Here is a 12453-nt window from a genome sequence, read left to right on the forward strand (position 1 = left end):
AGACCCCAATCTTATTTAAAGGAATATTGACAACTGATTGCTTCTAGATGAGGAACAGCTGATCTTCCCAAAGCAAGGATCTCTAGATAGGCTGACTAGATTCAGCGGAGGGACAAGCACTGGGGAACAGCTGGGGGCACTGACAGCACAGTGGATGGTAACAGGGATGACAGAGTATAAGGGCTTTGGGAGAGGGGCTGTGAGAGGGTGCCATTTGGGAAGTGGGTATATAGATGAATAACATTGTTTGGGATGTTCTGTATGATATACACGCACCAAAAAAAAAAAAAATCAACAAACTCTTAAAAAAGACATATTTGAGGAGGAAGCATAAAAATGTACTTCATGTTAATTAGTAGAGGTGATAAACATTACCATTGAAATTTACCTGATGACTTTATATCCATACTCAGGTGTCAAGGATCCGAGTGTAACCGACTGTGACTAGTAATAATCAGATGCATAGAGATTAGAGACGCATGTGTAAACATCTAAATGTTAATAGCATTAAAATGAGTCTTTCTATAGGAAACAGCATATTTTAAAATGAAATGGAGATCTTTTTTAAAGGTTAAAAACCGATTCAATTTTATGTCTTACAGGGTCTGTACTGAGTTCAATATTGTATAACTGTATTAATTCAACTGTGAACCCAAAACTTTATAGCCACTTTTGAAAGAGATGTATCTTTGTTCTGGAAATTGTTATTGAATGTGTTAAAGCCGTAATGAAATACTTGACACTATGCCTGCTGCTAAGGGAGAAAATCAACCAATAGTCCAACCCCAGCTTGAAAGTCTAATAACCACAACAATGACCAGCACAGCAAACTCTATTGGTGCAGTAGGGACACTTTTATCGTGGGGGCAATCAACAGCTACCGAATTGGACTTAAAGTCCACTCAGTGGGAGGAAACTCATGTGTGGCACTGTAAACACAGCCAAGTACACACAGTTGGAGAGGTCATAGATTCTTAGAGAAAACCCCAAGGCTGTCACATCCGTAGACAAATGTAATGTGGATCCTTAAATCTATAGACAAGTATCCCAGTCACCACCCATCAAAGAAGCTTCTTTTTCAAGAGACAGAGATAATTACAGAGTTCCACAACTGGTCACACACAGAGACTGTCTGTGAATTGCCCAAGTCTAAGTGGCACATCTATGATGTAACATCTAAACCTAAGGCTCATGGAACGTAGAACAAGGGATGAAGAGAACACTAATGTATCTTTCAATTCTCATCAATGAAGCTCCCTCATGCAACAGAGGGCCAGGTACGCAAAAGGTCACAATTGGCCAAAACACAGAGAATAAGGGTCTGAAGAGTATGGGTACTTGGATAGGACTCCTATGTTAAAATCCACCCACCCAGGGCTCAGGGACAATTGCGGAAGAGGGGGCAGAAAGATTGGAAGAACCAGGGAGGAGGTTCATGACGGTATAGAAATCTTCTACAGGCACCTGGGACCCTTCTCATCCAAACCTACAGCAACAGTGTCAGCATGAACAAGACCCAGGCAAACTTAAGCAGACAAAAACCCAGCATGGAACTGTGGAAATGAACAGCAGGCCCCAAACCTCGTCAAAGAATTGTTAGCAGCTGTTTACTGCTGAGTGAGGAAGAGCTGATCTCCTTAAAGGTTAAGCTGACTAGATCCCAGCAGATGAACTTGTGCTGCAGGACATCTGGAGACATTAACTGTACATGATAGGCCTTAACAGAAATGATAGAATGCCTGAACTCCGGGGGGTGGGGGGTGGGGCTATGGGACGCCAAAGGAGAGGGGTATAAGGATGATTTTCTGTATAAAATACACAAAAATTCAATAAATTTTTTAAATCACCAATTAAAAATAATATTTTATATCAGCTGATACACTGAGACTAGGGAGATGCTGAAGCTATGATGTTTATGGTCCTGAGGACCCTCACCCCTGGGATGTAGCAGGTTTGTGGTCCTGAGGACCCTCACCCCTGGGATGTAGCAGGTTTGTGGTCCTGAGGACCCTCACCCCTGGGATGTAGCAGGTTTGTGGTCCTGAGGACCCTCACCCCTGGGATGTAGCAGGTTTGTGGTCCTGAGGACCCTCACCCCTGGGATGTAGCAGGTTTGTGGTCCTGAGGACCCTCACCCCTGGGATGTAGCAGGTTTGTGGTCCTGAGGACCCTCACCCCTGGGATGTAGCAGGTTTGTGGTCCTGAGGACCCTCACCCCTGGGATGTAGCAGGTTTGTGGTCCTGAGGACCCTCACCCCTGGGATGTAGCAGGTTTGTGGTCCTGAGGACACTCACCCCTGGGATGTAGCAGGTTTGTGGTCCTGAGGACACTCACCCCTGGGATGTAGCAGGTTTGTGGTCCTGAGGACCCTCACCCCTGGGATGTAGCAGTAGGGCCTCTGCTCTGCCCAGCAGGCCTTCCATGAAAGCTCTTAGTCTCCACAAAGTCTTCTGTTGAGAAACTCACAGTCCTGTTGCCTATGTCATATGCCATGAATTTAAGGCTTGGAATCTCTCCCTTGAGCTTTTTTACACCATCCCTCATGCATGCCAGAAAAAGAAGAGCTGCCAAAAAGCAGACATTTTTCTGTCTCTAAAAATAAAATGCTGGCAATGCTTCATGCCCCCGTGCCAAGACCTGGCCCTTCCCAGATAAACAATAGATGGCCAAGCCAATGAGAGGTAAATACTGGTCCTGCAGGAAGCCTGTGTCTTGTTGGAAATGCCTAGACCAGTTCCTTCATAGCTACAGATGAGGAGGCCATCTCCATCACAGCTGATGGTAGACAGCTGGGAGCCAGGTGTGGCCAAGAGGGAAGGCCTCTGGTTACACTAGAGATTTTGACCCAGTGGAGGTCACAGAGGCTGCACCAGGTCCTGCCCCCAGAGTCACAGGATGCATGTTGCAGGCCTGCCTGGTTGTTACTGGACAGCGAAAGCTCCCTGGAAGGCAAGAATTTCATAAGCATCTATCTGCATTTCTCACTTGTCATATGTCAACACCTTTCATGCCCAGATGAGAGCCCTCACCTGTGGGACACAGACCAAGCAAACTACCGAAATGTAAGAATGTCATAATAATGTCTAGCTTTCCCATTTTAATTGTCCTTCCAAGTTCTTCCACTGCTCCTATAGGACATGTTCAAGCTCCTGTACCTTGTCATTAGGGTTCAAATCTTCCCTAGACTATTAACTTGGCTTTTTGCTGGTTTGGGGGCTTAGGAAGGCTAAGAGGGCATTAAAAGAGAAGAGGGCCTAAAAATAGCAAATATTCACAGGCATAATCACGCCATAAACATACTTCCAAGGAACAGTGTGCAGGGCTGACCCAGATGACGGCTGTCATTCACCCAAGTGTCACATCATAAATAAACTGAATGAGCCCATTCTCCAGTGGAACAGAAGTGACGCCTGTTCACGCTATAAATATTTATGAAGTCATAGTTCTCACAAGACTGTATTTTTCCAGGTAAGTAGTCTTCGATGAAAAAGCCAAGCAGAGTTTTCCTTACTATTTATGGAATAGTCGCCGTAGCTTGTTGGTGGGTATTTCATGAAATGGAAAAGAGAAAGAACGAAAGAAAGAAAGAAAGAAAGAAAGAAAGAAAGAAAGAAAGGAAGGAAGGAAGGAAGGAAGGAAGGAAGGAAGGAAGGAAGGAAGGAGAGAGGGAGAGAGAAAGAGAGAGAAATGGGAGGGAAGGAGGGACAAATAAGCCCCCCCATGCCATCTCATTTATGCTAGTCAAAGTTTATGGTCATCCAAAATGTGACAGATTTCTCCGTGGTGGTGGCCGGGGACTTAGGAAGGAGGACTCTCAGTCCAGATGTTCTACTCAGGCCAGGGTAATGAAGGCAGCCTAGACAGGTCCTTGTCACCCAAGTTCAGGCCCCTCCCACCACCCTTGCTGGGAGAGGCTTCTTGGAGCTCTCAGCCTGTCTCTTAGTAACAGAAAAGAATGTATACCTCACCCTATGTCTATGCTCATTGGAAAAGAATTCTCAGAATGTGTGGATGTGTGCTTGGGTGTCTCTCTGGATATTTATGCACAGTTCACCTCTCCAGCTAATTTCCCCTGATTGCATTAGGAACGGCACCCAAGGATGCTGACTGTCACCCTGTAGGTCTTTCCTTGCTGTCACACTTTCATCTTTCTGCTCCCAGGAGTGTCCCATGCCCCCTCCTCCATCCAAGGCACTGTAGCAGTTCTGTGACCTAGAACTCCCAAGCTCTTTTCTCTAGTACAATACACGCTAATTTTCCTGGCACTTTACTACCCCACAGGTGATCCATTCGCAAAGATCCCAGTGCCCCTGCCCAAGTCCACCAAGCCTGCCCCGATCAGGGTGGCTCTTTGCCTGGGAGGTGTGTTCTCCTCCAAACCTCAGGGTGCCCTAGGTCCCACTGCATGCACCTATCCCCACAAGGAAAAGTTGATGATTCTTTGGCTCCAGCCTCTGGTTAAGTCTTGATCCACAAGGAACAAGCGTCTCCGGTTTTGCAAAAATGAGTCACAGGCTGCCTTGACCACCCTATCTGGGGAGGCCAGGCTGCCATGTATGGTCTGTGCTCAGTACCACCCACCTCTCTATGTCACTCCTAGTTCTTTGCCAGGACAGCCTGAGTCATAAAACTCAGCACATTCCTTAGGCATTGGGTCGTCTTTCCTTATTACTTTGCCTTTGTTTTACACAGCACCTGGTTTCATTTTAAAATCCCCAATAAAATCGCACAGTCAAGACCTGGGTAGGAGAATGGGATGGCAGCGCAAAAGGGAAGGCAAGGAAACCTAGGTTAGGGGAGAAGGAAGAAGGGACCACAACTCCCCTAACTGGGAAGCCCGGGGAAGGACAGAGGGACCTGCACATGGAGGGAGCTGATGAGAGATGCCGCAGGTCAATCCCATCCTACAACAGTGCTTTCTGCTGCCTGGAAAGGGCCCAGATCCCCTCCTAGTCCTTCCTTCCATTAGTTCACAGAACTGAGAGCTGCCCGCCTGCTCACAAATCACGTGACCCCTTCCACCCTGGAGTCTCTTCAATAAACTGACAGATTAATCTTTGATAAAAAACCGAAGGAACTTTCCAGACACAGGCACAAAGTTTCCTTAAACCTGCCTGTCTCCTTTTTTTCTTGGGCCACAAACCCTAACCCGTGTGTGAGAATATTTTTTCCATAAGCAAGCATTTGTTTTGCTCTGTTCTGGTTTTCCTATGAAGGCAGGAGGAGTCAGGGACACACATAGAACAGACTCAATAGTATCAGTGTGGCTGGTCACAGTGAGTTTCTGTGACCAGGTTATTTCTGTAACTTCATCTGTAAAGCTGTTGGCATCGAGCAGGCATGGTGGCCCAAGCCTTTCATTCCAGCACTAGGGAGGCAGAAGCAGGCAGATCTCTAGGCCAGCCTGGTCTACAGAGCCAGTTCCAGGCCACCTGGGGCTACAGGGAGACCCTGTTTTAAAAAACGAAATGAGCAGCTGTTGACATTGAGTTTTAGGATTGAAACAATTCTAATAAACTATGACTTGCACACAGCGAAAAACCAAACGCTGGGAGCAGAAAAGACCTTGTCGTGGAAGTGTTTCCCCTGAGCGGCGAAGCTCAGGCTCCTTAGGAACCAGCCTAAGAACCTACCCAAAGGCCCCCAGCTCCCTCTGCTCGGACCCTCCAACCAGGCTGACCCGAGCAGACGTCCTGGAGGTGCCTGAGCTGCCCTGGGCTGCGTTTCCAATGCACTAACTTCGTAGAAACCACATGAAGGTTCTGGGGAATCGCACCAGATGTTTTCCAGGGAGTGCGTTTAGCTCAACCTGGGGCTAAAGGACCAAAATAACCTCCGGGTTCTGGGGCGCGAGGCGAGGCTGCGGCGAGGGAGGGGCTTGGGATTGTCCTGGGCGGAGGGCGGTCGGGTCCTGACGGCCGGCGGAGGAGGCGGGGACGGCGGCCACTTCGGTGACTCCCCTCCCCTGCCCTCCCCTGCCCTCCCCTGCCCTGTCCTCCCCTCTCCTGCCCTCCCCTCCCCTGCCCTCCCGGGCCGGGGCCTGGCGGGCGGACGCTGTGGGCGCGGGGAGCCGGGAGGACCGGGGGGCGGGGAGCCCCGGCGGGAAGAGGAAGACGCGGGCCGGGTGGGCGGGTCCGGCCAGCCTGGGGGGCGCGGCCTCCGGAGGGCCAGCCTGGTCTACATAGGAAGCTCCAGGCCATCTGTAGCTACAGGAGACCCTGTCTCAAAAACACCAGAAAATAATTAAAATAAAATAAAATATTCCAACTTCTTTCCAACTTACCCCTAGTTTCATCCCTACCTGAGTGGGAACCCAACTGGACTGCAGCTCAAGTCCTTCTGACTTCAGTCTCTCCCACGTGCTAGGATTACAGGTGTATGCCATCCTGCCTGGCCACAGTTGTCTCTTACTCGTTGCTGCCTTCTAGATATACAGTGAGAACTCAAGAAGTGGAGTTCAGTTAAAGAGCACCACACATCACACACAACACATCACACACCACACACACACCACACACACACCGCACACACACACCACACATCACACACAACACATCACAACACATCACACACCACACACACAACACACACACCACACATCACACACAACACATCACACACCACACATACACCACACACACACACCACACACACACCACCCGTCACACACAACACACACACACCACACACACACCGCACACACACACCACACACACACCGCACACACACCACACACACACACCACACACCACACCACACACACACACACACCACACACAACACACACACACAACACATCACACACCACACACATAACACACACCACACACACACCACACACCACACCACACACATAACACACACACCACACCACACACATAACACACACACCACACACAACACACACACACAACACATCACACACCACACACACACCACACACACCACCCGTCACACACAACACACACACACACAACACATCACACACCACACACATAACACACACACCACACACATAACACACACACACACCGCACACACACCACACACACACCACACACGCACCACACACACACACCACACCACACACACACACCACACACACCACACACCACACCACACACCACACCACACACACACCACCCGTCACACACAACACACACACAACACATCACACACCACACACAACACACACACACAACACATCACACACCACACACATAACACACACACCGCGCACACACACCGCACACCACACCACACACACCACACCACACACACCACACATACACCACACACACCACACCACACACACAGCACACACACACCACACACACACACACACACACACACACACACACACCAGCACACACACACCACACCACACACACACACGCACGCGCAAAAGAAGGAGGGTGAAGCCCAAGGAAGTTTCTAGCACGCTCTGCCAGGGCCTCCTCCGTCTGCAGGTCGGTTAACTCAGGGGCCTGGGTCTCTGGCTTGCTCTTCACTTCAGCTGTGTAAGGGCACAGAGCCTCCGCGACCATAATCAGGAATATCGATCCGCCTCTGAGTCCTCGGAGGAGCCAAACTTGCTTTCATAATCCCATTGTCGCTGAAACTGGAGGGGAGAAAAATGGCCTGATTGTCAACACCCGCTCATCCGTAAAGACCATTGTCCCCACAGAATTGGGAATTAAAGTGCCTCTTTCAAACCAGACACCATTCATAAGCAGGGACCTGCGTCGTTTCTGCATTTCCTTCCATCTTTGAAAAAAACAAACTCTGTTTCGTTTATTGCGCCTCAGTCAGGAAGGCCTAGATCAATAAGAAGGAAAAAATTAAAAAGCTAGTCCCCTTGTCCACTGCCCCTAACTGCTCCTTAGTGATAAGAAGCCCCTCCCAGCCAGCCCTTCTCATTTCTGCAGTCCAGACATTCCTGGGTTCAAATTTGATGCTTTACAGTTTGCATCATGAGCGTCTTCAAGTTAGGACTCAAGAATATAAATATTAGAGGACGGTTATCAAAGGCCCTAGTCATTAGGCAAATATTTTTAAAAGAATTCTATCAATGCTTCAAGAACAGCTGCTTGTGCTTCTTCCCTAAAATATTAGCACCTGTTTAAAAATATATTTTGCCTTGTCTTATAAATGAAGAGTCATGATATTTTACTCTTTCGTCAGGATTCTAGGTTCAATATTTTGCAAATAAGCTCCTCATATTTACTGCATGTGGCGGAGTGCATCGGTGTGTGTGTGTGTGTGTGTGTGTGTGTACATGTGTGTATGTACTTTAGACCATTAGTATATCACAAAAATGTAATGTCACTTCTCAAGGATGGTTGGCTAGAGAGATGGCTCAGTACTTAAGAGCACTTAACCCTCTTACAAAAGGATCTGGGTTCCTTTCCCAGCAACCACATGGTGGCTAACAGTTGTGTGTAACTCCAGTTCCAGGGGGATTCAACACCCTCTTCTGGCCTCTGAAAGCATTGCAGAAATGTGGTGCACTTACATCCATGCAAACACTCATACACATATAAAAATAAATAAAAGTCAAAAACGTTTTTAAAGAATGGTTGACTTAAAAGAGGCTACTGTTGAGTACAGAGAATTTGTTCAGGGGAGGGGTCAGGAACAGCTTACAAAGGACAAAAACTGTCCCTCAGAGCATCTGTGACACTGATTGGCAATGGAACTGCTTGGCATCAGTGCAACTCCACTCAGCAAGAAGGAATTATTTAATAACAGTTAATCATCCTCTCAAACAACTCCCAGGAGGCAGATAGTAGTAAACATACTTTCAGGAAATGATCTTCCCTTCCCAGAAGTAAGTACCAGTCCTACAGAGATACAGAGAAGGCAGGCCCCTAATTGCATGCACAATGAACTGACCAGTGTGCCCCCAGACAGCTCTGTCCACAGTGCTGCCTTTCGGTGCCCAAAACATTCCCTTGGAAAGCTGTCAGATCCTAAAGCAGGAAGTTCATTTCTGGAAGGCTACCACTAAATTTAACTAGCTGCCTAGGGCCCAAGGTGAGCCACCCAGTTTTGTCCTATTAGCTAAATTCATCAGATTCCTTTGGTGCCCTTAGATCAGCATTTTCAAAGTGATGTGTGTGTGTATCTGGTGATTCTTGTGACAATCTTAGATAGTACTTGAAAATCACATTTTATTTTAATGGTCAGGCTATTTTTTCTCCCTACTACATATAACTAGCATACCAAACCCATGCCATCACAAATATAATTATTTAGAGTGAAGCTGAGTGTTTAAAAGTCCATTTAAAGAGAGATCCTAATAAAAATCATAGGATAGCAAGAACAGTTTCATTGCTTTATAATAAAGTCAAAAGAGTACAACAGAAAACATTTTTTATTTTCTTTTTGACTTATTCTCCAAGAGTTCTTGCTAGAATTCTGTGTGTGTATGTGCAGGTGTGTGTGGGGGAGTGCATGTTGGGGTATGTGCATGAGAATGTGGAGGTCAGCAGACAACTTCAGCTGTCACTCCTGACATGCCATTTGCCTTGTGTTTTAGGGCTATCATTGGCCTGGTGCTCTCTGAGCAGGCTAGTCTGGCTGGCAGTGAGACCCAGGAATCCATTTGCCTCTATCTCCCCAGAACTGGCAACAGAACCCATGGGACCACACCTGACTTTTTATATGAATTCTAGGGATTGAACTCAGGCTGTCATGTTTCTAAGACAAGCACTTTACCAACTGAACTATCATCCTCCAGCCTCTTCTGCCAGAATCCTGACATAAAAGGAACCTCATTTTAATATCCTGTTAAAAAGCACTGGATTTTGAGGAGGTCTGATGAGGCCAGTCAGAGCCCTGGCCAGGAGAGCCACACCAGGAGAGGTAGGGACAACAGACTGTGAGTAGTAGATCAAGAAGGATGAGGATGGTAGAACTGAGACAGTAGGCACCCAGAGTGGCTCTCCCAGCAAGGAAAGACAATCTGAGAACTTACATTTATCATGAGAGGCAGGTTCCAAGAGCCCCCTGACTCTGGAATGGGAATTTCCATCCTGAGAGCCTCTCTGAAACTTGTTTCCTAAACAGCCAGACAGGTCCGTGCAAGCAGTCATGCACGATGCTTCAAGGAAGTGTACCTCTCTTATCAGAACAGCCTGAACTTATACTCGATTATAAATAAAGGAATGAAGCCAGGCCTGGTGGCACATACCTTTAATCCCAGCACCCCAGAGGCAGATCTCTGTGAGACTGAGGCCAACCTGGCCCACAATGATTTCCAGGCCAGCTGGGGCTACAGGAGAACCTTTCTCAAGAAAAAAAACAAATAAGCAAACAAAATAATAACAAATAAAAATTAAGTAATTTTTTCTGTTATTCCAAAGAGAGACAATTTTTAACACATTTTTCCAGAAATGACTTGAAGCAGGTAATACAAATATATATATATATGTATATAATATATATATATATATAATGAAGTTTAAGGGGGAAAACTAGAATAAGAAATCAAAGACCAAAAGATTTGCCAACAAGGAATCAACTTTGGTGGAATAATGAAGGTTTCAATTAGCTCTGTTTGTTTTTGTTTTTTAACACACTCCTTATACCTTTGGGCATATACCCAAAGGACTCATCCTATTCCACAGACACTTGTACAACCACGTTTGTTGCTGCTCTTTTCACAATAGCTAAGAGATGGAAGCAACCTAAGTGTCCCTCAGCTGACGAGTGGTTAACAAAAATGTGGTACATTCACACAATGGAGTTCTACTCAGCAGTAAAGAAAGATGAAATAATGAAATTTGCAGGTAAATGGATGTTTCTTAGCCATCTTTATTTCTTCCTTTGAGAGCTCTCTGTTCAGATCTTTAGCCCATCTTTGAATTGGGTCATTTGATTTCTTACACTTTGTTTTCTGAGTTCTTTATATATTCTGGATGTTAAACCTCTGTCAGATGTGTCAATGGTGAAGAGTTTATTTTTTTCCCACTCTGTGGGTTTCTTCACTTTATTGATTGTTTCTTTTGTTGTACAGAAGCTTTTTAGTTTAATGAGGTCCCACTTGTTAATTGTTGACCTTGATTCCTGAGCAACTGCTATCCAGTTTAGAAAATCCTTCCCTATACCCATATCTTGTAAGTTACTGCCATTTTTTTCTTCTAATAGTTTCAAGGTTTCCAGTTTCACATTGAGGTCTTTGATCCATTTGGAGTTGACTTTTGTGCAAGGTGAAAGATAAGGATCTAGTTTCATTCTTCTACAGGTAGAGATCCAGTTTTGCCAACACCATTTGTTGAAGATGCCATCTTTCCTCCATTGTGTGTTCTTGGCATCTATCAAATATCAGGTGGCTGAAATTGCATGTACTCAGGTTTGAGTCTTCAATGATGTTCCATTGATCTATGTGTCTATTTTTGCGCCAGTACCATGCTGTTTTTATGACTGTAGCTCCATAGTATACTTTGAGATCTGGTACAATAATCCCCCCAGTGTTGCTCTTTGTGCTCAGGGTTGCTTTGGCTATCCAGGTCTTTTGTGCTTTCATATGGATTTAAGGATTTTTTTTTCTAATTCTATGAAGTATGTCATGGGGAGTTTGATTGGGATTCCTATGAATCTATATATTGCTTTTGGTAGAATGGTCATTTTCACAATATTAATTCTTCCAATCCATGAGCATGGGAGGTCCTTCCTTCTTCTGGTGTCTTCCTCAGTCTCTTTCTTTAAAGATTTTAAATTTTCATTGTAGAGATGTTTGATGTCTTTGGTCAGGTTTATTCCTAGATATTTTTTGCAGCTATTGTAAATAGGAGGGTTACCCTGTACTCTTTCTTCAGTTCCTTGTTAATGGCATATAGAAAGGCTACTGATTTTTGTAGATTGATTTTGTAACTTGCCACTTTACTGAAAGTGTTGATCAGTTTTAGAAGTTTTCTGGTGGAATTTTTTGGCTCTCTTAGGTATAGTATCATAGCGTCTGTAAAAAGGGATAATTTGACCTTTTCTTTTCCCGTTGGTACTCCTTGAATTTCCCTCTCTTGTCATTATTCTAGAAAGAGTTTCAAGCACTATATTGAAAAGGAGTGGAAATAGTGGACAGCCTTGTCTGGTTCCTGATTTTTAATGGAAATGCTTCCATTTTTTCTTTCCACTTAGAATGGTGTTGGCTGTGGGTTTGTTGTATATAGCTTTAATTATGTTGAGGTATGTTCCCTCCAGTCCAATTCCCTTTAGAACTTTTATCATGGATGCATGCTGAATTTTGTCAAGCCTTTTCTGCATCTATTGGTTTTTGTCTTTGAGTCCATATATGTGATTAATGACATTTATTGACTTACATACATTGAACCCTCTATGCTGGATAGCTTTAGTGTCAACTTAACACACCTGGGTTGAGGGAGCCTCAACTGGGGAATTGCCTCTATTGGACTGGCCTGTGGCCATGTCTGAGGGCATCTTCTTGATGA

General features: G+C 45.6%; 1 protein-coding gene across 1 annotated transcript in view; it reads right to left on the bottom strand.

Moving 5' to 3' along the window:
• Positions 1-7550: 7550 nt before the first annotated feature.
• The window catches only part of CUNH4orf51 (chromosome unknown C4orf51 homolog), a 51568-nt gene continuing 46665 nt past the window's right edge, over positions 7551-12453 (bottom strand). Inside the window, 1 exon segment of the mRNA XM_008827491.1 lies at positions 7551-7622. Within this exon segment, the coding sequence (XP_008825713.1) occupies positions 7551-7622 (72 nt within the window).

Source organism: Nannospalax galili, unplaced genomic scaffold (assembly GCF_000622305.1).
Source record: "Nannospalax galili isolate Female #2095 unplaced genomic scaffold, S.galili_v1.0 scaffold1272, whole genome shotgun sequence".
Classification (NCBI taxonomy): Eukaryota; Metazoa; Chordata; class Mammalia; order Rodentia; family Spalacidae; genus Nannospalax; species Nannospalax galili.